Consider the following 27417-nt stretch of genomic DNA (forward strand, 5'->3'; position numbering starts at 1 on the left):
CTGTGTCATTGAACTGCTGTCATTCCTAGCACAGATTATTTTCAGCTTTGCAGACCTTTGGTGAGCTTTTTCATAGAACAAGCAGACTAAATTGCAGGCAGATTACCTCAATACTTGGCTTAGAAATATGAAAATATTTCATTCTGACCTTTCCTACAGTGATTGTTTCTTAATCTTTCTGTATTAATGCACAGATATTGTTAAGATTAATTTTGATGTATTTGATGAACCTTTTTTTGTCCAAGAATAAAGGCTACAGGAGTGTAGGTGATCAATTCTTCTTTCAGTTCTGGTAGTTCTGTGTTAATATGAAGGTGAAAAAAGAAGCATTCAAGCTACGTTCGATGTTGTCTTTAACTGTTTCTAGGCTTGTCTATTACATATAATTATGCTCAATGTACTTCTATACAAGTTTATTTTGAAAATTTATATAACTGCAAGTAAGACTTTAAAATTAGCCTAGATGAATAAAATTACTTGCTGCAAATAACCAATCTTTCTTTGAGACGTTTTTATGATAGTGATTTAGTGCAAAGAAAATAAGCGATTATCTGAAATCACGTTTTGGATTATGAGCCGTGTACTTCAGAATTTTAAACCAAAGTTCAGTGCTGTGAAATATGTTTTAGTTTTTCCTCCTTCTGGAAAAATAGTTGACGTCTGAAATCCTGTAGTAAAATATGCCTCCTGAGTCCAAATTAGTTGAAAATGTCGTGATAAGAAAAACTAAAGACGTGAGCCAAATAGCCATGGGATTAAATGTTAGACTGCTGCTCTATTGTTCACCAAACCACAATTTTGTAATATAACCAAACATAAATTACCGATCTTGTTGTTAGGACAGAGTTTGTGCATTTTAGGGGCTTGAATTGCTGATGACCTGTTACAAACTGTATTACGATTAACCTGCTTCACGTTTAACAAGCTGCTTCCAGTGTATGTGTAAACATAATAAAAGGTTCAGATTGCTTGCACTGTAGGGGCACTTTGCTTTCTTATCCTGCTCCTAAACAGCACAGCTACTGTGGGTTTTTGGAAGCAGTGTGGATTTCACCACCTCATTCGAAACAGTTTTTTATAGACAGTGTCAAAGTTTGATCCAGTCATTTTTACAAGCAGTCCTTTGTCTGCACGCGAAGGGCCATTCACTTAAATGAAGTGCTGGGATTTGCCCTCATTGCTATAAATCAGAATGTGATCTGGCTGCACCGGTGCCAGAAATGATTACTTGTGTTAAACTGAGCCGAAAGGCCTGGCTTAAATCTGGTCCGCTGAGGGCCAGAAAGAGAAGCACGGTGATTGATGGTGTTTTTCTTCATGCTGGCTTCTGTTTGAACACACTGGAAAGTAATAACCTTGAACAAGATAGATTCGAGGTTGTCACTGATGCACTGGGTAAAACAATGCTTTCCTAATGGTCTCTGTGTCAATTCAATCTCCCCCACAGCTGGCTGAGGAGCTGCAGAGCAAGCCGCTGAACAGCGAGATCAGAGAACTGCTGAAACTGCTGTCAAAGCCCAATCTCAAGGTGAGGATGTGTTGCACCTGCAGAGAGCTGACTGCATGGGTGTGTGCAGCTGCTTTCTAGGGCTGCCGGGGTTTCTGTCTGCTGTAACAAATCCATGCGTTTCCGAGAAATGGACACAGTGTTAATAGGAAATACCTTTCCTGAAGAAACACCCTTAATGTTGCCTATGGATTATGATGCTGTTACTGATGTTTATAAAAGGAAATCAGTGGAAAGCCATTTTTTATTTGCAACACATATTCCAAAAAGGAGATGCTTGATTTTTCTTTTTTAGCTAATTTTTATTGCATGCGTTACATACATTTATGTAAAAAGTGCATTTGCTACAAGATCATCAGTCATGTCATTGATTTAACCACATGGTGCGTAAATGCTGTGACCTGGTACTTAAAAAGAAAGTCCCTGACGTATGTTATTTTCAAAAAATTACAATCTTGAGAACTTTCAGCCAAAATCTGTGGTGCAACTGTCAGTAGACTATAGAACCGTAGAATCACTCAGGTTGGAAGGGACCCTGGGAGGTTGTCAAGTCTAGTCCAGCAGTCTGCTCAAAGCAGGGTCAACGCTGAGTTCAGAGCAGGTTGCTCCAGGCTTTGTCCCACCACGTCTTGGAAATGCCTGGGAGCAGACATTCCACAGCCTCTCTGTGCAGCCCTTTCCAAGGCCTAATTATCCTCATAGTAAAAATTGTTTCCTCGTAGCCAGTCAGAGCCTCCCCTGTGTACTGTTGTTAATGCACACTATCACGTTATTTTTCCACTGTGAAGAGAACAAAGAATTCCGTGCTCTAGGTGCGTTTTGCAATGCTAATTAAATGAAGCAGTTGATGAGTTTAGAGGGAAAACTGTGGAAAGGAGCGCTTTGTAAGGCACAGTTGCTTCTTTATATTCCCTGTAAAACACTGATGTCAAAACCTGACATTCTGGTATCTTTAAAGGGCTACAAAATTTTAAACCAAAGATCAATTGTATCTCCTTCTTAAAAGATTTTTGCGCAGTTGGGTGTTCCCTAGTTTGCAAAGTGACAAGCCAGTTTTTCTCCGAAGGGGTAAGCAGTGGCAATGGCTTACTACAAGAGAAAAAGTCGGTGTGTTAAATTGCAGGGATTGTAAGTGTCCCTGCAGGTATTTCCTTAGTGACTGCTCACGCGTGTCACACTTCTGAAGCTTTAGTGTAGTGAGTCTGAAGACAGCTAATTTGCTGCTACTGCGTTTCTCCCTCTCCTTCTCCCTTTCTCTCTCTTTTTCAGTCTCCCTCTCTCCCCCCCTTGCTGTCTCGCCCCCCTCACTCTCATTTGAGCTCTCTTGTTTCCTCACCGCTTTGCTGTCTCTTTGTATCTCTCTCAATCTCGCTGTTACATTTGAGTTATTAAATGCAATATGATAATCTTAGTGGGATTTTAGGAGAAGTTTCTTATCCTCGCTATAGTTAATGTGCTTGAACAGGTGCAGTAACCTAGCAAATGTGTTTCTTGGCTACAGGAGGAGGAGCTGGCCAGCTGTAGGGTACCCAGCCCTTTGCATGGTCAGCCTGGCTCAGCCAGCACAAGACACAGGTTTCCCGGTCCTGCATGGCTTGCAAGTGTTTGTGCATCTTAGGGGAAAGAGCTGACAGTATGCCTGAGACTTCTCCCATCCATTATTTTCTCCATCCACCATCTCCTGGCAAGCATTACTGGGAGAGATGGTGAACATCACTGCCCTCTCCATCACGTTGTGCACATACAAGTATGGATGGAGTCACAGGGTTCAGATGCTTTCCCTCCTCTCTCTTGGGCAGGAAGGGAAATGAACAAAGGAGCTGGGGCTCAGTTTTTCCAGTTGCTCGTGTGAGATTCTGTTGAGGTTGCTCAGTCGTATCTGAGCTTATGCGGTACATTGCAGAAGATATTCTAGCCCTTCACACCAGGCTGATGCCTGGAGAGGGTTTGTTTCTTCCCATCTAGATTCCTGGGGCAAAACGATGTCTAGAACAACTCTTTTCCACACATCTGAAATCACTTGGGATAACTGATGCATGTTTTCCAGTGATGCTGGGTAGGCTTTATCTGAAAAATTGTATGGCTTAATTTGGGATTGACTTAAGCTGGCTGTGTTTTACTCTGCAGGGGAAACTTTCCTCTCCTGACCTGGCTTGTAACTCCAGTGCTAGCTGGAGCCAGCAGGAGCGCTTCCACTTTCTTCCAGCTCTGTTGTAACACGTTCATGGCATGGTGTGGAACGGCTAGGATTAGTTCACTACACTACATCACTGCTTCTAGACGTTTGGCTGTGCAAAGGGACAGGTCCAGAAAGGTGACTGGAACTGCACAGGTTTGGTTAACGTGCAGAAAAAGACTGGGAGAGGTTTCCAGCAACTGTATGATTTAGATTAATATTTACATATTCTCTTTTTGGGTTACAATATTGTTTTGTTGAATATATTTCTGAGTGTTTGCATCTGATTTGTAAAGTTTTTATTGTATGCATAAAGTTTTTATTGTTTCGTGGTTTTCATCCAGAGCAAAATGTTTTAAATAAGAAAATAACTTTTCTGAGACATTTACATTTATCAGACCTGAGATTTTCAAAATGTCCTAAAAGTTATTCCAAAGTTTTTTTTTGAATCCATTTTCTTTTGGGAAAAACAAACAAGCAAACAAACAAATTGGGTATTGCTGGTCTTTTAAAAACTGGATGCGATGTCCAGCTACACTGCGTGCTTTTTCTTGTGACATCCTTTACCACGATTATATGAACTAACAGTGGTTGTGTTTTATCTCACCTGATTAAAACAGAACACTGGATGTAGAGCAGAGCACTTAGCTCCGGGAAGAAATCAAGTGGATTTGTTTATCTGCGTGTAAGATACTGCATTTGTGTTGGAGATTTAAAATACAATTGCAGAGTGCTGTGGATGCAGGCCAGCAATGTCTGGTGTTTTTAAATTCCAGTGGGCAGTAAAGACTTGTAGTTTACATTCAGTAGGCATGCTTTACCTAACAACAAGTAGAACAGTATTTCCATACCTTAGACCTTGAATTGAGTTGAATGCAATGTTTCATTTTTAACCAGTCCAGAAAATCTCTCATTCTCATTATCTCTTGTTCAGAAATCATAAATGCAGCAATGCATATCTTCTGCCCTTGTGTGTCCTAACCCCAAACGTGCAATCAAACCAGTTGAGGAAGGTAACTGGTAATAAATGTGCGTGTATGCAGCTATAACAGGTCTACTGAGCTGCTTACCAGGCAGTGTAAAAGCAGCACTCACAGACCCTTGGTGTGTTTCAGTGCTGTGTGCTCGGCCGTTCAGCAGCCTCTGCATTCCTCCTCTCTTCCTTGGGTCCCACAAGGCAGCCGAGGCCTTGAAGCACCCGTGGCTGCAGTACAAAGCTTCCTGAGCACACACCCTGCCTCCTGGCCTTTATTCTGACTGTGTTAGGGCTTCTTTTCATCCTTTCCATTTGTTCAACACCAGAGCTGGTGCTTTAGATTAATTGCATATTAGTCTGTGTGGTGCTATGCCAAACAGCTACCCACCACTTTCATTATGAACACGGGGGAGGAGGGTGTGTTTGTTATAACCTCCAGGGAACGGGACTGTGTTACTCTCTGTAAGCCTCTATTCCGTATAAATTAGGGTGATGAGCTGCGTTTGAAGGTGGTAATTCCTGCTTCTGGCTGGAAGTGGAATACTGCAACCTGCTCCTGGCTTTCTTCTCTGTTCCTGGAATGACTTTTAAGACTTCCATAATTCCTGACGTGTAACTATGAATTAGATTATTTTTCATCCTCCTTCAAGCTTACCTTGCTTATTTTATGAAGATGGTTTAAAAGATGGTTTGTATTTTCAAGATTTCTGTTTTACGTTCCAGTTTTGTTAGTTTTGTTGACGGACAGGGATTTACATCGAAGTTATATGATTGTATGCATGGTTGAATAAAGCACCGTGAGGAACTTGGGTATCATACTGTTTTCCATGTAAGGAACAAGTGTCCCTTAGCATGCTGTTCTAACAACAACAGTAAAGTTACTCATTGTGAGCTGTAAGTACGTCGCACATGAAGTTTGACATAACCCTAAACACATCTCTTAAAGGACGCTTCATTTTCTTTTTTCTATATTTTCTGCAACAGAAAAACTAGAATATATTATGAGGATATACATGAGAAAATGATCTTTCTGATTTAAGGGAAGATGCTCCTATGTGTTCTTTTATAAAATAAGAATAATAGGATAAAGAGGTAAATATTCTTGGCTTTAATAGTTTATAATTTGAAGAGATTGAAGGAATGTATGTGATAGGAAACAGAATGGATGTCAAGAAGGGAGCTGTACATAGTTGTGAAAATTATGGCAGAAAGTTTAAAAATGATAATATATCAAGTAGCTACCAGTGCAATTGAGAAAGATGTGTTAATAGAGTCATTTGGCTTTTTATGAAGCATTGCTGTTGTCTGAGAACACTCATTTTGGAGGAAAAATTAGGTGAGATAAGTAGATACAGAATATTTTATTTTTCATGGTTATGCAATTGAATACATTGGAATGAAAATATTGGAATATATATAGGATTAAAGGGCTTGGAATATATGAATTGGATGACTGAGATTCAAGATACTAACACAAGGTATATTCTAAAAGGGAATTTAATTCTGGACTTTAATGGGGTTGTCACAGTCAAGTTAGCAAAATGATTTTATATGTTAGTGGGAGCAGATGGGAACAGAAGTGGGCAGTGGAGTTGCCTGTCGGTCACGTGGCAGAACCACAGTGACAGATACTGTAAGAAAGCAGATGTAGTAAATATGAAAGATGATCAAACTAAGAGTGAGTGAGTTCAGGATGTATTAGAAAAGAGATACAATTAATAGAAGAGAACAAGAGCCAGGTAGACTGATGGAAGGGACTAGGAAGATGAAGGTTTTTCAATGAGCACTTGGCAGGCATGGCATGCAGTATTCTGCTAGGACAGATACTTGTTTTCTTGAACTTACAACTGGCTGAATTAACCTATGCTTTAATTTATTTATTCATTAACAGTAAAATTAAACTTTTTTTTTTAACGAGTAATGGTAGGATTTTGACTCAGTATAGTTTTTAACCAAAGGTGAGTTTAAAATATGGATGTTTGGTGTCCTTCTGTCATTTAAACATGACTACATGTTCTGGACTCTGGAAAGAGGAGTTGAGGTGAGTGTGTTGAGCGTTGACTTGCTGTTGAGAACTGCCCCACTATTTTGTATGCAACTATTTTGTATGTACACTTTGGGAAACCTGAACAAAATTCTTAAGATTGTATTTCTCAGTGTAAGGTAGTTCCTAAGGTCTTCTCTTCAGATATCAAGGAAATGCCATTATCATGACTTAGACCTTAACTCTGCCTACTGTTCTAACCTATTATGTAGAGAATATCAACAATATTTTTCTTTAAGTATTTCTCTTGTAAATATTTGCTTCTTTTTTCAGTATACATTCTGCAGCTTTTAATGACATACTAAAACAGAAATAAACCTAGACCAGTATTATTTACCAACAAAATTTTCTGTGCTTTTTAGAAGGAAGTAGGCAAAATGTGTGTGCACCTTTTTTTTTTTTTTCTCTCCAGAAAAATCTCTACAATTTTTAGAAGATACATTCAAATACTAATTTGAACAAGGAAGGTGAATTTGCACAGGTACTTGTAAAGCTAGTACTTCCTCTGTTGAGAGCTGATCTTGCATCAGTGGGGATACAGGGGGAGAAAATCCCTTAATAAGTATTTGCAGTTGAACTGAATAAAGAATAATTTAGAAAGTTGCAGTATTCCTAGATTTCTGATATATTTACAGGGTATTTTTCATCAGTGTAGATGTTTGTCTTGTTCTTTGCTCCAAAATCTTTAAGGTGGCTTTTTTGTGTTAGTGCCCTTTATACACAGAAATCAATATCCTACTAAGTAGGAAACAAAATGCAGCATTGGTTTAATTTGCATATTCCATGTAGTATTTTAACGCTTTCAAATTCTCTTCCACTTTTAATTTAAAGGCTTTCATGAATAGTAGCTCTCAATTCATTTTCTAACTAACTGGAAAAAGACGTGTTCTTTTTGGAACAGTGCCATAGCACAAGAGCATAATTGCTATTTATTTTTTTTAAATTACATGAAACCTGAAAAAGCAAAGCAATCAACTATAGGAGTGAACTTTTTAGGAACTTTTTTCTTGTGGTTGTAAACTAAAAGACTGTAAGAAGAAGGGATGGACCATCTTTTAGTCCATGGAACAATTTTATCCCAATTATACTCAGTTTGACCCAGACTCAGGATAGATCTTTCATATCTCACTTGCTCTTAACTTTTTGTTTATAAAGGCAGTTACATTCCTAATCATTACATATTAAAATGAGAAATTTATCATTTGAAGTCCCTGTTATGGTAAATTTAGTCTGTTTTAAGTTCGTATAAAATATGCCCTTTGTGGTCACTGGTATGCTAAGCAGAACAATAATTATTTTAAAAGCCTTTGCCACGGTGCTAAAACTGTTTTGAAGGATGTTTATACCGCTTGTGACCTGGAGGAAATTAAACTTTTTTAACCTCCAAAGAATGCCAGTGGTGGTTCTGCCTATTTCAGCAGAGTTTATCTTCTGTTTATGTGCACTGAAAGGATTGCCAGCTGCTAGTTTGAAACATGAAGCAGGTACATAAACAGGGACACAAGGCACGACTGTGAATCACTTCAATGCATCATGGTACAAGAGAATGTAAATTATTTGGAACACTTCGGGAGCCGTACCTGTAGCTGTGCATGGAACAAGCCGTGGACATTCTTTAAGTATTTTTCTTGGCTTCTCTTTTATTACTGTAGAATGAATAGAATTTTGGAAGTATTCTCAAGATAACTTTCAGAGTAAAGGGAAAACCACTCTTGTATGACTGGGAATGTTTTCAGATTAATTTATCCATGGACAACTTCAATATGTTGTTCAGAGAAAATACAGATTCTTTACACTAAGTTGTTTTCAATTTTTTTTTAATTGCCTTGAAATGATGAAGATACATATGCCAGAAAACTGTATATAGGATTTACACTTGCTGTTTTATTTGCAATTTATTTGAAATGTATTTGAATTCCAATTTCATGAAGCATAAACAATTTGTGTTTGTAAACATTTTCATCTAATACGTTCCTCCTTGGCTTTCCTTCAGAATATAAGCAGGAGTTAAACAAAACTAAAGCTGCAGACGGTGAAACCAGGGCAGTTTGTGTTCTTCACATAACTGTTCCCCATATTTGTTTAGGTTTCTTAAAGAAAAAAAAAAAAAGAAAAGTGCTTCTTATAGCTTGAAGCATACTTTTCTCGTTGTCTTATCCTTTTCTGTTTTTTCTTATATTTTCTGAGAAGTTTGTAAAACTCTAGCCTTTATTTGATAAACGGCTGATACCATCACCTGTGCCATCTGAGGCTTACTGGATTTGGAGCGTCCTAATAGACTGCTCAGATCAAAGTGCTACTTGTTCTGTTAAAAAAATAAACATTGTAAGCCTTTATCAGCAGAGCTTTATAAAGCTGCCCTACAGTTACTGGCAAAAATTGACAATATAATTTACTATGCAGGAAGCAGCAGGCATTTTTCTACAAGAACTTTTAACATACAAAGTACTCAAAGAAAATATTGGGCTATAATAATATAAACCAAAAACTGCTTTTTCTTTGAAAATTTTATGAAACATTTCTTGTAACATGTAATTAAAAAAAATCTTAATGTAAACCTTGTCCTCTTTCCGCCATTTCCTTTGCAATTAGACTTGCTGAGGATTTTCCATCAGGGATTTTTCATTGAAATATGCGGTTTCTGCAAAGTCAACATTTTCCGCTGGAAATTGTTGGAATTTGCCTACAACTGTTCAGGTTTTGCATCTGGAGAAGCCAAACACAAATTTCAGGTCAGTTAACATATGAGCTCCATTTGTGCTGTTAGTGCATCCCAAGCACTTGGAGGACCTTTTGGCTCTGTTCCTTTTGAGATTTGTCTTCCTGACTGAACCAATGTTTTCTATTTTTGCTCATGTCCTGGGAGACTGTTCTCCTCTTTATGAAACATTCATGGTCACGTATGGTAACGCAGACTACAGTATGTGTTTAGAGAGCATAATTGTCCACGATTTATAACTATTTATTTGTCAGTGCTCTCTGAGGTTTGCTGATAGGCCTGGTTACAGGATTTGTGCTCTTTCATTGAAAGATTTTACTATAAAACCAGTGTAATTTTATTAATATGGTGAGCTGGACCATGATGTTCTTTGTATGTCAACTGGGAAGTTACCTACTGCTCATTTTCAAAATCAGAGCCCCTAAGTAAATCAGCAAGAACATGCTTAAGTTGGGGTGGTTTGCTGTCAAATACCAGCAGTGAGAGAGAAATATTTATTTTCCACCAAAGTAATATACGGAAATTTTCAGTAAGCAGGGAACAAAGCAGTGACGGTGTAGTAAAACATTGGTGGATAGCCCGCAGATGTCCTGAGCACACCAACCATGAAGCTGGGGGAGAAGGACACGGACAGCGCTGGGGAGACTTCATTAGGAAGTGAATGAGATCCTTCTACAAAGTTTTTCCTTCCTTTACTTGCAAAAGAGACCACCAAGGAGAAAGAAGGAGACAGAGGTGACTCCATGCACTTATTTTAATAGAAATGTCCCCATTGTTTGTTTGGATAGACGGATCGAAGGCTAATCTTATATGTGGTTTGAAAATTAATCTTTGTTCTCTCTGAGTCCTGGTGCCTGTGTTCTGCTAGAGGTTGCACACTGCTGTTTTGAAGGGGCTATGGATTTGGTGGAGGAAGGAGGTGAAATTTTAAGGTCAGTGTTATGCTTCCCAAATATAATGTTTTTAATGCTCTCTGATAGGTGTACAAGCTGTAAATGAGTGAAAAGGTGGGTTATTCAGTTGATTTTTTTTAATTATTATTGTTTTTTGCCATTTGCAACAGGCTGCCATTTGGGGAAGCCCTCCCTCGCATATTTTGACAACCTTGTTAGAGGGAAAATAGGTTCTATAGTTAATTCTTCAGTTTTAGAACTCAACTTGGTATTTCTATTGCCACTTGCAGCCATAATTTAAAGGAGTTTTTTTAGAAAACTTTTTTTTTTTTTTGTTGGGGAGCTCTGGGAGAATATGTTTTGGAATGATTTTGCTACTGTAATGGAAGAAGTAAAATCAAAATTAATAGCAAAACAGTCCTTCTAAAAACAGCAAGAAAAGCCTTGATTTTTCACACCTGATAGCCAGAGAAAATTAGAAAGCAGTTGTGGCACACTCTTAATGTGTTAGGAACTGACAGAGCATACATATAACAATACGCAATGTATCATAAACATAGATATAAAATGATATAAAGGAGATGAAAGGGTAAATATATCATAAATAAATATATTTAAGTAACAATCATCAGATTGTGCTGGAAAGGCTCTCATTTCCAGCTCAAGTGATAACTGAGCTGGTGTCAAATGGACAGCCTGTGTCGCAATTGTCTTAGATGTGTAGAAATGAAAATGCTCACTAGCAGCCAGTGTTTAATAAACAAAACATAATAAACATGGCTGGCTCGTGGCCAGCTGGCCTCCAGCACAGCCCCCAGGCCCCTTTCCGCGGGGCTGCTCTCCAGCCTCGCCCCCAGCCTGTGCGTACAGCCAGGGTTGCCCTGTCCCAGATGCAGAATCCGGCACTTGCTCTTGTGTGGTGGTTTTACCGTGCTGGGCAGCTAAACCCCACAACCGCTCTCTCACTCCCCCTCCTTTAGATAAGGAGGGGGAGAAGTAAAGCAAAGAACAACTCACGGGTTGAGATAAGGATAATTTAATTAAAGGGAAATAATTATAATAATTAAATAAAGACTACCATGAACTAAACAATTTAACTAAGGGGAAAATAAAAGGGAAAGGGGAAAAAGGGAGGAAAACAAACAAACAAAATAAATGAAAGCTATATGGAAGTGCAGAGGAAAGAAATTACTCTCTACTTCCCACAAATGAGCGATGATTGACCACGTCCTTGAAGCAAGGCCTCAACGCACGCAGCCGGTGTTCGAGAGGAGGACCGACGTCTTCTCAACGAGAGCCCCCCCCCCCCCCCTCTTCTTCCTGTTTCCACCTCTTATTGCTGAGTGTGACACCACATGGTATGGAATATCCCTTTGATTGGTTTAGGTCAGCTGCCCTAGTGATGTTTCTCTCCTCACTTTTTGCCCACCCCCTAGGAGGGTTAGAGAAAGGCCCAATGCTGTGCCACTGCTGCTCAGCAGTAGACACAACACTGGTGTGATAACACTGCTGTTCCAGCTACAAGTACAGAGTACGGCACTGTATGGGCTGCTGCCGGGAAAGTTAACATTCCAGCCAGACCCAGTACATCTTGTTAAATTTAATGAGGCTGGAGATCACCCAGCCCTCTAATTTGTCAAGATCCTTCTGCAAGGCCTTTCTGCACTGGAGGGAGTCAACAGCTCCTCCTAATTTAGTGGCATCTGCAAACTTACTCGGTATACATTCAAGCCCTGCATTCAGATCATTTATGAAAACACCGAAGAGAACTGGCCTCAAAATGGAGCCCTGAGGAGCCCCACTAATGACTGGCTGCCAACCTGATGTAACCCCAGTACCCTTATGAGCCTGGTGTAACCCTATATACCCCTTTGAGCCTGACCCATCAGTCAGTTGTTAACCCATTGTTTCAGTATTGTCAGGATGCTGCCACTTCTTCAAAAAAGGAACGCATCAAGGATTGCCAAGATGCTGGAAGGGTGCTGATGTGTAAGCATTTTCCAGTCTGCAAACCATGTATTTTGTGCTCTTGGAAGTTACTTAAATAGGGCTTTACCAAGCCCTATTTCAAAAACAGTCAAGAACAATTTAGCTACGTGAATCACATTGTGAATGTAAAAGACTTTGTTCAAATTCTTCAGTATTGGTTTAAAATCAGAGGTTATTCTGCTGTGATCCACAGTTGAGGAAAAACATAGGGCTGTCATCTGGAAGAATATTAACACCTTTACCAGATGACACGGGCAGGCTGCGTGCTTCTGTGAACACTGAGATAGTTCAACTTTGGAAACGTCTCCTGGGGCTCCAAACAATGAGCGAAAGGAAACGGGAGTCTGAAGATGCAGAAAGTTCAGCTTTCTGCTGGCTGTTGCTGTCTGGCTACCAGCTGCAGGTAAACCCATCAGTTCAGATTGGTGAATCTGAAATCAAGAAACTGCATTTTCAGGCAAGGAAATTACCCTTGAGTGAAAGGAAGTTTGTATAGTCAGGAATAAAGTCCACCATTGTAAAAAGGAAAAAGTAATATGTACTTAATATTGATCCAACTGAGAAGTTGCTGTGCTAAGAACATTACTATTTAGTAGATACTAAGAACACAAAACCACATATGTATGGGATGTGTTTTACATGTTTTGAATCACTCCTGTGACCCCAGATTGGTCAAATGGGAAGAGAAAGGGATTCGATTGCCAGCTGGACAAGCTTGAACTGTGGGGCAACCCTGTTGTAAGTACAGACAGGGCAGACACACACATGGAGTACTTCCCTTTTGTGCATACCTAACTGCTGCCTTCTCAGCCAGTGTATCATTTCTGGGCCATTTATAGAGGACGTATAGGAAAATATAACATTTGAAAAAAGAAAGAAGTAAATTAACCATGATTTTTTTTTTCCATGAATTAATACATCCGTTGGTTTCCTGGTTACAAATTGAAAATCATACTTCAATTAAAGGACTTTATTTCAGTTTTCTTACTATCACTGTCAAAGGCCTTTTGCTTCCGTTGATCGAATAGTGCAAGTGATTTTCAGCAGCAAAGGTAAAAGATGTTCATTTTTTTGGAAGTTAACCGATTTCTTTAATATCACGTACTATGTGTATTTAACTTGGGGAATTTTATTCAGAGTAGAAAATCTCTGATCCTTGCAGGAAAGTTGCTTAGATTGTCGCACCTTTGGAAGGAATTTTAATCCTTTGCTGCCTGGGACATGGTCACTGGAGCTTGCGAACTCACACTGCTGCTAATGCCAGAAAAGAAATACTACATTGTTATCCCAGCCATCCTCTGTGCACTTCAGCAGCACAAGCAACTTTCTGCTGCCTGTAGTTTTATTGCTTGCTTCTAGATGATGCCTCATGTTTTAGCCAGGCTCAGTTCTACTGCCATAACTGCTCTCTCTCGTTAGCTCAGATGCCTGCTCAGACGCCTGCTGCCCTCTCGTCACTCATGTACCCAGTGATTCCTGTGGCCTTTGCCCTGGGTCAGGCCTGGGGTTACCCACGCTGCCCTTTTCTAGCGGCTGTTGTACTGCCCATTTGCTGGGAAGTGGAGCTAGGGGATGGCATTCATAGGTGCCTCCACTGCAGCGATTCTCTGATTCCTTTTTTGTGCCCAGAGCCTGTATGCCATCACCATTGTGCCTCGGCTTTCTGCTGCCTTCAGCCTCCTTCAGTGGGTTCAGTCTCCTCCCAGCTCTTTCAGCTTTTCTTTAGTATCTCTGGATGACTTCACTCACTTGGTTTTAACTTTACACAAGTTACTCTCATAAATCAAGTGCTGAATAATTTTTCCACCAACGTTTTCAGTTTATCTTTTTGTATTTCTTCTGTCACCTTTCACAAAGGAAAATTAGGTATGGCTGCAGCCCTCTAACATAAGAGCCATAAGGGTTGAGGGGCACGCCTCTCTGCTTGCAGGTGAAGTTTCCCTTCTCCTCCTATGTACTTCTCCATTCCAGCTTCGCTAGAAGTAACTATCACCAAAACAAAGCAAAGAGGTGGGAAAATGTCATTTTCACCTGATACAACTCAAGCTATCAAACCGAGCTGCCAGGAAATGTGGCCTGTGCTGGTGATCCAAGCTGTGGACTGACAGCAAAGTCACGGGCCGTTCTGTTGCATTTTGCTGACTCTGCTGCCAGGACAGCAATCTCCACCAGAAGCAAGGTAATGAGCAGCTGGATTGGCAATGTCTTAATCTGCTGCAGCTGGTTGCTTTCCTGAAGGTTAGTTGGAATACTCACAAACTTTATTTCTAAAACCTTGACTATTAATTACTTAATTTTCTAATCTTTCTGTTTTTCAAGTAGGTAAAGAAAGGGATTCTGCTGTTTCTTTGTCCTTTGTCTTCCATCTTTGTTTAACTTGCTGTTTTCTAAAATGTTTTTTCTAGAGTTGCAAATGCAAGATATTTCCGAAAAGTAGAGCTTACATAGAGATTTTTTTAATAGTGAGAATTTTAAAACTTATAAGGAGCTGTGTTCAAAAGTCAGGGTTACTGGAGGTATTTTTAATCTTATGGCTCTCAAAATATAAATAGAAGAAAAAACCATATGAAATTTGTCATTGTTTTATAGAAGTAAAAATGTATTTGGTGTAGTTAAATGATACATGTTTTTCAAAATAATACTGTTTTCATTAAAAACATTCTCAATTTCAGAAAGCATTTGAAGTTTCAGAACAGTTTAAGAAAAAGATCCTTCCATGTTTTTAAAGTCAGATTTTCTTTGTGTAAGTTGAGAGTGTAAAATGTCAATTTATAAACTGTGAAATGACCAGTGATAGTTTTAATATGAAAAATACAGCAAAAGTTATTAGACATTTCAGAGGTCTGATGAAAGTATTCATTTCCAGCTAGATCATGTCTAAGAATTTAGCTGAACATCAATATTTATATTTAGGTAGTGCAGGAGTTTGAATCATACCTTCTTTCAAGTTCTAAATATGGACCCTGTTTACATTAGTGAATCATAAGCGTAGAACTTAGGGCTGAAATAAAATCTTTTTCTCCAGCGGTGATTAAATATGCATGACCCTCATCATATGTGCATAGTTCTGCAGATTTGTGTATTTCAAAACAAAAACAAAATGTAAACAAAAAAAAGTCATCTGCACATCTTGCAAGTTTCTTGTGCTAGGCAAAAATGAGTACCATGGAGTGTAAATGCAGTCAGTTCATCACTTCTTATGTACAAAAAGAGAACATTACCAGCTTTACCTTCCCTTGTGCATTCCCTACACCATTATTCTGTGTAAATCTTGTTCAGGATGGAATCCAAGTTTTTTTTTCTTGGCACTCGTAATTTGTTTGCTCTTTAAAAAAAAAGGTTCCAAACTTTTATATATAGTCTAGTCTGATGCATAATTTTTTGGACGAAGCATACATTTTATTAAATGCAGAGCACTGAGAAGCTGCTGAAGAAACGGCCCTTTGCTCTGTGAATATGGTCATTTTTTCATGTGTTTGAAATGTATGGAAGTTCTCCTGAGGACATACGCCGATCATCTTGAGTTGAAACATCAAGTGAAATAAAATAGTTTTATAAATTTTGCTTGCAAATTAATCATTGTGCAATGTCTCTGCTGCTGATGCTATTCAAGAGCAACTACAGTGGACAGAGGATACTGTGTTAAAGAAGCAGCAATGAAGATAATCACTATAGAAATCTTAGTATGTTCAGCGTACAACATGAACAAGTTTGTGATGACAGAAGGTCTTCTTGAAACCTGACTGAGAAATGCTTTCTGGCCTGGGTGCTCTTACTTCAAGCATGCACCTTTGCTCTGAAATAAAATAATAGTAGAGTTTGGGGAAAACCGTAGTACATGGTGGTTTGATGTGTTTTTCAGGAGGAGGAGGGAAGGGCCTGATAAGTTCCAGTTGTGAATGAAGAAAAGCATCAGAAGGACCAGACACTGATTGGCATTGCTTTGTAGGGCTCTTTGGCGTGCTGTGTCCAGAAGGCTGATCTGGCAGCAATAGCAGGGAAGCATCTTATTAACACTGATGGCATCAGTGGGTTCGGTATTGGGTGGAGGCTGTTTTGCAAGTTTCGTTGTCGGGGGTAGTTTCTTTTGAACATATTTTAAGGTGCTGCCTTTTACTATGGAAATGGTACGTTAGATTAGTTTCATCTGTTTTCTCTATCTGCCCGATTGATTTTAAACTGCAATATAGAACCTCATTAAACTGAACCAGTCTGTGAATGTGCCCTAGCTTTATGTGGAAAAATGTCGTTGCAGAATACTAGTTTCAGAAGTCTTAACTGTAAGTAGCTCAAAGTAAAAGCAAACACCACTTCTGTTTTAGTGTATCTTTGATATTTCACATACATCTTTAGAGGACCACGTGTGATTGCCTGGATTTTACATGTGTAAGGCTTCAAAATACACATTTCCAGGAGGAACCATAATTGCTAGCCTGAGGTTTTTAGCTCAGACCTGAAATAAAACTAATCTTTGGTGGGAGGGAGCTGGTGGATATTGATGGTGCATAGTACAAGCCGATAACTGTATCTTGGGAAGAAAACCAGCAATAATTAGTTACAGTGTTAAAATGTTTTTATCAAATTGTACAATATGGATAGAAATCAGCAAAACGACAGCAAATTCTCGTGAAGCAGACCTGATCTTCTGTGTTTATTCTGCTGAAGACCTGACTTCAACTTGAAACTTCAGAGTTTGAGGATTGCTATGTGCGCTTTCTTGTCTGCTTTTGCCATGATAATTTGTAGCATTGCCTGGAAATTCTTTCAGTTGTTTACAGTCTCCTTCAATAAGGAAAAAAATCCTGGAATAGCATAATAGAAGTGTCATGTGTTTTCTAAAAACATTCGCATCATCCTTGAGAACATAAGGGTTTGGATTATTTGTATGCTCAGTCTAATGTTATCTTCTTAAGTAGAAAGTAAACCAGTATTAGAGAAATGTAGCCATTTTCCATTCTTCTTTACTAAGGCATTTTTTCTTAATCACCATTGTAATTGTTATAATAGATTCATTATTGCAGTTGTTGCTCTGACACCTTCTGATGCCATCCATGTCACCGAGGTCGATGTGTTCTGCTTAACCTTAAACATTTCAACTTTTTGCAAAACACTTTATTTGTATGGCAGGGAAGGTTATCAATTTGCAAGTCAATTCTTTTTCAGACTATAACTTTTGTAATAATAACTCTTTGGACAAAAATATGTCAGATCAAAATGTAAGATATTCAAGTGTTTAGGAGCAACTACTTGAAAACAGAAGCAATGGAAAGCAGTAACTGCGATAAAAAGCACGGCTGTTGCTGTTGCTCCTGTTGTAATGCATAGTTTCCACCACAGAAGTAAATGCATTACTTGACCATTGTTCACCAGTCTAAAAGGTATTACAGATCATGAAGACTTTTCAAAATAGAAATGAACTTGAAGAGTTCTTTATCTAGAAAGAGATTTTTCATTTATTTTGTTATTATTACTTCATCCAGTGAATGGTGGATTATAGGGGAGATTTTCTTAGAGCCTTAGGAGAATAAGCTTTCCAACTTCCTTTGAATTTCAAGACGCTTGAGTTTCTGCAAGGCCATAAGTTATTTTGTTTTCAGGATTGAGCGTTTTGTCACAACAAAGTTTGAAAGGCCTTTCTTTGAAAAATCGATTGGCCAAGCTGTGCATGAACTGGAGAAACTACAAAGAGAAAGAAATGGGGCAAGACATGTGACAGGTGGTTGGTAAGCCAAATCATTTGAGCAATATGTTCCTCAATCTCAATCATGAATTCCACAATAAATTAAACATTCCTAGGATAATTTGGAGCTGGTATGAAAGGGAGCTGGTATGAAAGGGATCCAGTAACCAAGTAAGCTTCCAGAGTTCCTCTGAAGGGAATGGTTGGGAAACAGCTTAATGTTATGCACCTGATGCTGGAACAGAAGTACTGGAAGATGCTTATTTTGCTTATTTGATTCATAGGACTGCTTGGTTTGTTGAAGAAACTTATCTTGGAGGAATAGAGTGTTGTTCTTACTTTTGGAGACTCGGGTTTTCTCCTGATCATTATTCTTGTAATTTCAAGCTAGTGTGCAGAGCACTTGGTATTTTCATAGATATGAAGACTCTGTAAATTATCCACAATTTACTTAGGTGCACACATTGTGTGCATGAAAATACATACTTCATGGAGGGAATTCTTTGTCAACCCCTGACAAAGAGTCCCTCCACAGCTTTCTTGTAGGCCCCCTTTAGGTACTGGAAGGCCACTGTAAGGTCTCCCCAGGGCCTTGTCTGCTCCAGGCTGAACAACCCCAACTCCCTCAGCCTGTCTTTGTAGGAGAGGTGCTCCAGCCCTCTCATCCTCGTGGCCCTCCTCTGGACTTGTTCTAATACATCCATGTCCTTTTGGTGCCGGGGACCCCAGAACTGGATACAGCACTCGCGGTAGGGTCTCACAAGAGCAGAACAGTGGAGGACAATCCCCTCCCTCGCCCTGCTGGCCACGCTGCTTTTGATACAGCCCAGGATCCGGTTGGCTTTCTGGGCTGCGAGTGCATGTTACCAGCTCATGTCAAGCTTCTCATCCACCAACACCCCCAAGTCCTTCTCCTCAGGCCTGCCGTCAATCCATTCTCCATACAGCCTGTATTTATGCTTGGGATTGCCTTGGCCCAGATGCAGGACCTTGCGCTTGGCCTTGTTGAACCCCATGAGGTTTGCCCAGGCCCACTTCTCAGGCCTGTCCAGGTCCCTCTGCATGGCATCCCTTCCCTCCTGCGTGTCAATCACACCACACAGCTCGGTGTCAGCAGCAATCTTGCTGAGGGTGCACCCAATCCCACTGTTGATGTCACCAACAAAGATGTTAAACACTGCCAGTCCCAGTAGTGAGCCCTGAGGGAGCACCACTGGTTACTGAGCTCCACCTGGACATTGGGCCATTGACCGCAACTCTGTGAGTGTGACCATCCAGCCAATTCCTTACCCACTGAGTGGGTACAAATTCTATTCAGTCTACCTGCATCATGTCAGTAGAGCTGGTAGAGTCAGGCTGTGTATAATAGAAGTCTGCTTTGTCTTTCATGACCTTTTCAGATGCCAGATAACTTACTGACTGTTAATGTTTCCAGGCTTTGCTCTCTGTGCATGATACTGTTGCTCAGAAGAACTATGATCCTGTCTTGCCCCCCATGCCTGATGATATCGATGAGGAAGAAGACTCAGTTAAAATAATCAGACTTGTCAAAAACAGGGAACCATTGGTAAGTCTTCCTGTCATTTGTTTTTGTGGGTGTTTGTTTTTGTGTGCAGGGTGTGGAGTGTTCAGGTTATAAATGCAAATGGGTTAGAAAAGTGAATAGACAGCCATTGTGCATGTTTATTCCTAACATTCAGTAATGTACTTTTGTATTCCATTTCCATTTATTAGTATTAAAGTATGTGAAATGAATAATAAGAATTTGTTCATTCACAGTGTTTGAGCATTATATATGTGGGCCAGTCTGAGCATTTATATATGTAATATATTCATCTTTTATCTTGAATTTGCATCATGAACTTGTTTTAAAATGAGAGGGAGAATGAATCCCCAAAGAAATCTTGACCTTTGTTATGAACTGTGCCTGTGAGCATTCATGTAAAAAAAATGTGACCTTTTGATACACTGAAAATAAAGCATAAAAACATATTTTAAAATGCTTGAATTGAAATCTGGGCAAATTTAAGAAGTCTGTTGTTGTACTTTGGATTATGAATACTAGAAAGTTAATATCTTCATGGGGATATCTGGAAAAATGAAAGGACTAAACCTAGGTTGTATTACAAGAATATTAAAATGTTTTACTTGATTTGGTTATTTTTATTTGCTGTAGAGTGGGAGTCATCTTGAATAAAATTTACCTGTGTTCTTTTTCTCCTGCAAATCAGTAAGAGCTTTGTTTTATGCTATACTGAGTATTTGTTTTAATGGATTGCAATCCTGAAGAAATATCTGCAAAATAACTTCGAGAAAGCAATGATTCTGCACTTGAAATAACAGTGGGAAAGTGATTCCTCTGTTAGACATACAAGGAGAGCATGCCTCTCAGTAGACATCTTACCATCACTCTTGATGGATTTCTGGCATCAATAAACAAGAAATAAGTTTTAGTATTGACTGTAGATGCCCGTTGGCATAATGAAATGTTTGGCCATATGGAAAGTTTTTGCTTTGTTTTAACATATTAAATTTTTTTTTTTCCAAATGTTTAAATCATAGCTTCAAGCTTTCCTCTTTCTTTAATCTAAGAAATTCTTTGAGGAAGAGAACAAACTTGTTTTAGGATTTAGTATCAGAAGGAGTATTAATTCTGAAAGGTGTGAACAAGTCAGAAAATACAGTATGAGATGAGCATGTGAGAGAACTCAGTTCTTCTGTTTGTTAGGACTGTTTGATTTAATTACCAATGTGAAAACAGCCTTACAGTGGAATCCATGGTAGACTTGTTGCTATGTTATATCTGTAGAAAGAGGCTAATTGCAGCCTATGGTTACTTGACAGTGAGGAGCTTTCAAGGACAATAGAGTCAAACTCTTCTCAGTGGTGAAAGATGCTAAAACACGGGTCAGTGTTTTTTTCATCAAGCTACAGCCCTAAGATGCTTCGACTGAGAATTAAGAAAAACATGTCATTAGGTGGGAAGTACAGCACTGGAGGAGACCCACCGGAGACGTTGTAGAGTCTCCAAACTGTCCTGGTCTGCCTTCACAGTCGTCCTGTGCTAAGCAGGAGATTGGTTTCAATGACTTCTAAAGCTTCCCTTCGATCAGTGTTTCTAAGATAGCACATTATCTGTATGGGAAAGGAGTGTCTGTGGTCTCACATCCCCAGCCTATCTTTCTGTTTTATTTTTGTTGGAGAAGAGCTTATGGTGAGTTCTGGTTTGCATGCTGCTTGTTCTCCAAGAAAACTTCCAAGAACACTGCGTGGTGTCTTCCTCATTCTCTGTAAATCCCCTTCATTCTGGTTTAACATTATTGATGTTGATGTCACGTACTGACTCTTTGTGGTCACTTACTGTTTTGCCACCATCACCACAATACACAACAAACTTGTGTTTTTCTCTTCACCAGATTGTTATTATTTTCTTAAGTATGAGTGAGAAGAAACATGCGTGGTAACTCAGATAAGTTACCAGATAAATCACTTATCAGAGTAGGCACAGCAGAATAATCAAAGACAAGGTTTTTGCTAGGTATTTTAGAACCGTTGTGTTTATGTTTTCTGAAGTTGCTTTACTAAAGAAAAGATACACCATGATCTACCTTTACTAAACTATTTAAAATTTCATTTTCTATTTATTTCCATGTCTTTTTAATTTCTTTCTCTTCAGAGCTTGTTTTAAAGTCTTGCATATTCTTGGCCGAGCGCAGATCAATGAGTCTCTGTTCAGCTTATCTATTCGCACTACTCCAGTGTCATGGTTTTGGCTGGGATAGAGTTAACTTTCTTCATAGAGAGTTGCATGATGCTCTGTTTTGGATTTATGATGAAAATATGAAAATTGTGGTGATCACACACTTCTACTCTGCTCGTACACGTGGCTTTTGCTTTCCCGGGTGAGCTGTCTTTGTCTCATCCACAAGTTCTTGCACTTTTCCCTTTCCGATTCTCTTCTCCATCCCACCTGGGCAGAGTGAGCAAGCAGCCATGGGGTCCTGAGCTGCCCACTTGGGCTAAACCACAAGAACTAGTCATAAAGGCTGGCTTCCACTGCATACATACATCAGAATTGTTTCTACTCAACTTGAGAATGGAGGTACCATACGTTTTTTTTTCTGGGGTGGAAATTGCCTGGCTTCTTGACTTGAAGATACTGAGCTCTTTGAACTTTATTTCACCTCTGATACCTTTTCTTCCTCTGTAAGCAAGCAGCAGAGATTGCTCCTCTGCAAAGCAGCTAGCTTTGCATCAGCTGCGAGTCCTGGAAGTTCTTGACTTTGAACATCTCCTTTGGCTTACTTTCAGCAGTACTCTGTGAAGTGAATTACGCACTCTCTTAACTTCTTCAGAGTGTATCTAGTGACCTTTTTAAAGTAAAATTACACCACGTAGCCTCTTGTATTTGTTCGCACTTGTCTCAGAGTTAAGCAACTCTCACTGGTGTTAATCACATATTAACAAAGCCTGAGTTCTCAGGAGTAATCATCTCACAAGAGGGAAACTGGGTTTGTGGGAGGGCCTTCTGTTTGCCAGATTTCATCAGTTCAAAAGTCACCGCTGAACTTTCCTCCAGTTTTTTTGCAAGAGATGATTTAAACTTTTGGTTTGTCCATCCACAGTTTGTTTTTTTCCCTTCTTTCTTTTTTCCTTAATGCTTTATTAGCAAATGGCATTCTAAGAGTTTCTCGCTCAAGTGAGGTGAGATCATGTGTTAGGAGGTTTTACCTAAACAAAGTAGTTTACAATGTCTCTGAACCTTATAGAGAGAGAATTAAGAGACATTTCTTTCCAGAGATAGTTAAAAATTCCCCTGACTGTAATTCGTCTTTTTGTCACATAGCTTGGAGGGTTTTTACCTAAACCCAGAGTCTGCTTCTCTAGGACTTCTTCAGTCTTTGCCATTTTCCTAGTTAACATTCCTGATACCCAGCATGTACACCTGGGGTATCCAGAGTTCAGCTACTGGCCACTCACTGCTTCCAGCTTTGAAATGATAGTCCTGGTTTATTAGTGCTGTCATGATCTTGTTCTGAACAGGATCCTTCTTCATGTCCAGATGATTTCTTCTTCATCACGTAAGTTCATTTCACATAAATTTAGTCATTTGGAAAGCAATGATCTGTGCTGTGTCTACAGTCAGGAGAAAAACAGGCAGCTCCAGAATGAGCCATTCCATCTGTTCAAGATGCCCGTCGTGACGAAAGGATGATTCATTCTCTGGAGCTGCCTGTTTGTTTTCATTAACTGCAGGAGGAGCCTGGACACCTAGCTTGAGCTAGATACCTGATTTCCATAGCTGAACTTGGGTGAAACAAATTGTGGTGTTTAAAAATAGTCGCATACATGTTCTGCCAGTGCAGATTCCCCAGTTCTTCCTCTAAGTCCCCATAGCTTGGTTCTTGTCAGTGAATGAACCCGACCAACTATTTTATAGGTGGTGTTAATTTGGGGATAGGAAAAGCCTTGGTGTGCACAGTCTGCATGTACATGGGCATCAACTTCTAAATAACTGTTCAATGTAAGGTAGGTAGCTGCTGTTTGTAAATGCATTTCCAATAAAGAATGAATTAAAATAAGTCTGATTGAAGTAGTTATTTGTATTCAACATCTGCATGTGTTTTTATTTAATAGAAAAGTATGCAAAAATATTAATGATCTTTCAAACTCTCTTACTAGTAACTTTTTCTTCCTATAAAAAATCAAGGCTTAGGACATTTGTATTGTGGAACCAGCAGACAAATGGGTGAACTAATAAAGCTTACGTCAGTGAAACCCTGAGTGGTGCTCAACAACCAGTTTTACTACATTAAAAATAATTAAAAAAAAAAAAAAAAAAAAGAAATAATGAAAGAGCCTTGCTAAAGGAGCTTGTATTTTAGTGTTTTTGCATGGTATACCTTTAAACATTTTCTCAGTCTGATCACCATATGGCTCCCAAACTCCTTATTTTTCCCTTTAAAAGTATTTTAAACTGAGCTATGCTATTACATCTGTATATGTCTCATTTAGGGTAACTTACACTTTTGGCTAGCAACCCTGAAAATATTTTCCAGCTCTCAAGGTCCAGCCTAACCTTCTTCCATTTTTAAAGCTCTAAATGAGGAGCTGCACTGCACATGTAACTGAAAGTACTGGAGCTGAACATCTCATAAGGAGAAATCCTTGCCAGATTATATATACCTCATACTTTAAGCAGGGCTGGCAGCAGTACAAGAGAAGCTGCTTTTTCAGAAAATCAACTCTTCAAGTGCTCAAAAAGAAATCCATTTGTTTGATGATTTCTTTTTAAGTATTCTAAATTTGGAGTGAAGGAGAGGTTAAAGAACTCTCTTTTTTTCTTTGTGTGCCACAGGTACGGCAGCATGCGTAAACTCGAACGCTGCTGCCTATGGGCCTCACGCTGAGATTGCCATAAAGAAGTTGTTGGTGGTCACCTTGCTTGGGTTAAATAATTTTCCTGTAAATTTTACCTTGATTTTGTGCTTTGTGTGAAAATTCCCAATTACTTTTTACATTTACTGGGACATTTTTCAAATGCCGGGAGTTCATTTTGTGCCGATATAAGGGTAGTGGGACTTGCCTAAAGCATTAAGTGACCGCTCCGCTGTGACACGAGCCTGATCATCACTTCTGCATCTCACCTTGGTCCATACTGCAAATTCCACACATTTTTTTTTTCCAGGGTTTGTCCAAAAACAAAGAGAAGGGGAGTAACCATGTGCAGACATTGGCGTGAGGGGACATGGTGGCTGGGTGGTGGCAGTGGCCGGATGCATTTTGCATCCAGTGAAGTTTAACAGTGTCAACATCTGGGTAAAAGGCCTAGAGCCTTTCCTTTCAGGGCTTCTTTTCCTGGTGAATGGGGGAGCCTCTGCTATATGTGGACGATATAGTGGAGGTGTCCTGTGTTTGTATTTGGCTGTAGCATCCTAATGCTTTTTTTCTTTTTGACGGCTATATTAAAACCAAAGCCAAGATACTCTATACTTTTAAACAGATGCAACTTTACAGGTTTTAATAATAAGCTTTAAATTTACACCTGTTGCTGCGAGGTCATACCTTAATGCTGAGATATGGGCTGCAGGGGTTAATGCTGTGTTTGATAGATTCATACGGCGCTCTGTGCTTTCTGCACAGAAGTCTAATCGTGAGTTTTTCAAGTGAGATTTCAGAGGAGGGCCGGCCTCTCCCCACCTCATTGCTCCCAGTCTGCCTGAAAGAAATGGCATCTCAACTTCCACAGTGCTTCGAGGCTCTGGTTCACCTTAGTTTCTCCCTTCTCCCTGCCACTACCTGGTTCTTACTCATCACTTCGTGTCTCTCTGCAGAACACTCTCAGAGTTATGTTTACAAAGGCATTTTTCTCCTCTAGACAGTTATTCACTACAAATTTCACTACATTATGCAATTTTTACCTAAATGTCTTGCGCTGTATTTGTGTAACATAAAAACAGGCAATGTCCCACTCCTCTGCGTTGTGAGCTGTCCCTCATGTATGCCAGTTCCACGTGAGGGCTAAAGTGCAGGGGGATTTCTCAAATTCAGGTTTATTGATGGCACTGTAAAGCAAAACAGGGAGCAGTATGTGCATGGGCAGTTCTCAGCATAAAGTGCAACAATTGCAAGCACAGATAAACCTTTTATAGCCCTAGTATGGAACATCTCCACTCCCCGACCCCCTTTTAATACAGAAACAACTTACCAATTCTCAGTCATAGCATAGTACACTTTTAGCAGCAGACTCAAATAACGTATGCCACAGTAAACGTTAAGTTGAAAAGTGAACTTTTTGTATCATTTGTGCTTTTTTAAAGCTGTGTACCTACAGAATGCCCAAGTTGCTTCTGAATGGAAAAGAAGTCCCATGTTAACAGGATGCTAATAGAGCAATACCTTGTGAATTCTTTACGTGAGCAAGTATCATTTTGGGTTATTCACATATCAATGCTATGCCAACTTTATTCATTTTTGCATAGCAAATGTTTTTTAGTCTAGAGACTTAAAATTACTGTAAGACTAACCAAGAAACCATTTTTTCTTTAAAGGGGGCTACAATTAAAAGGGATGAACATACTGGTGCTATTGTGGTGGCCAGGATAATGCGTGGAGGAGCTGCAGATAGAAGTGGTAAGGTGTTGCTTCTTGGTACAAGCCATTCAAGTTACAACATTTAGAAGATGTGATAAAATGGGAGTATTCTGTACATATGAAATACTTTTGTACCACGAAGATATTTGGAGTTTGGACAGTTTTCCAAAGTGATGTTTCAATACCAGATAAAGTATTTGTGCTGATTTTTTTTCCCCAGTTCACTTGCAATGAGGTGTCTTTTGAGTTAGCAGATGGAGAGGGTTTTTTTCTTTTTTCATTTGTTAGTTTGATTGGTTGGTTTTTGATTTATCATGATTTGTTTCCAGTTAAAGACATCCACTTAGAAATCATAAGATAGTCCAATATTATACCTATTGATGGAGGAACTCATGATGGCTGCATTCTTTTATGTTACTGCATTTGGAGTTTGCTGGTCGATAGCAAAATACCAGCCCATCCTTGACTCCCATTGTTCAGTTTGGGATGCTCAGAATCTAAAAGAACTCAAGCAAGAGATCCTGAATTATACTCTTAACATGCCTCTTTTCATTGAAGACAATGTAAGACAGCTGCATTTCACACTTAGGTGGGATAGTGGAGTAAATCTAGATATATATCATTAAATTAGGAAGCATTTGTACCACAAATTAGCGCTCATAACTTAAGTCATCTTTGCAGTACTTGCAGCTGTGTAGCAATAGGAAAGTAGTATGAGTAGAAAAAGATTTGGCACAGACATGTTTCAAACATCTGCATAGAAGTCTGGAAAAGTCATAGCGTACTGATTTTTGGGAGGAAGGAAGGAAGGTGAGTAAACCAACCATCTCAAACTTATCTATGGGGACAGTAGTTGTAGTTGTACTCACCGTATATTCCTGCTTTTAAGTTAGAGGTTAAAGTAGATGGACAAGGGAGAAAAAAGCTGAATGTTGACAGCTCTTTTTGTGTTAGATGTAACGTATACCATTTAATATTCCCTCTTTTCCTTCTGTAGGTCTTATTCATGTTGGTGACGAACTAAGGGAAGTCAATGGGATTCCTGTAGATGATAAAAAACCTGAAGAAATAATACACATTTTGGTAAATACGAAACGTTTTCAAATTAATTTAGGAGAGTCTAGAAAAAATAATTATAATTTCTAATGTGTTTCATGGTAAAAAGTATATTTTGCAGTAGTGCTTTTTCTTCTAGTACCATCATCCACAAACCTCTGTTACCTTTCTCTTAGAAAAATGATTTTCCACACATTAGATCTATGCAATTACAAATGACTTGTAATGGGTTAATGATGGTCACATGGCTGTAAACATCTTGCAGACCTCCATGTATCATCTG

At 39.2% G+C, this 27417-nt stretch overlaps 1 protein-coding gene across 2 annotated transcripts in view; it reads left to right on the top strand.

Moving 5' to 3' along the window:
• MPP7 (MAGUK p55 scaffold protein 7) overlaps nt 1-27417 on the top strand; it is a 148306-nt gene that overhangs the window by 85528 nt on the left and 35361 nt on the right. For both annotated transcript variants that reach the window (XM_082753478.1, XM_082753477.1), the window contains 4 exons: nt 1448-1528; nt 19420-19551; nt 26036-26117; nt 27076-27161. In XM_082753478.1, coding sequence (XP_082609604.1) covers nt 1448-1528; nt 19420-19551; nt 26036-26117; nt 27076-27161 — 381 coding nt within the window. The remainder of the gene's footprint in view (nt 1-1447; nt 1529-19419; nt 19552-26035; nt 26118-27075; nt 27162-27417) is intronic.

The sequence above is a fragment of the Aythya marila genome (genome assembly GCF_965140915.1).
Source record: "Aythya marila genome assembly, chromosome: 2".
Taxonomy (NCBI): domain Eukaryota; kingdom Metazoa; phylum Chordata; class Aves; order Anseriformes; family Anatidae; genus Aythya; species Aythya marila.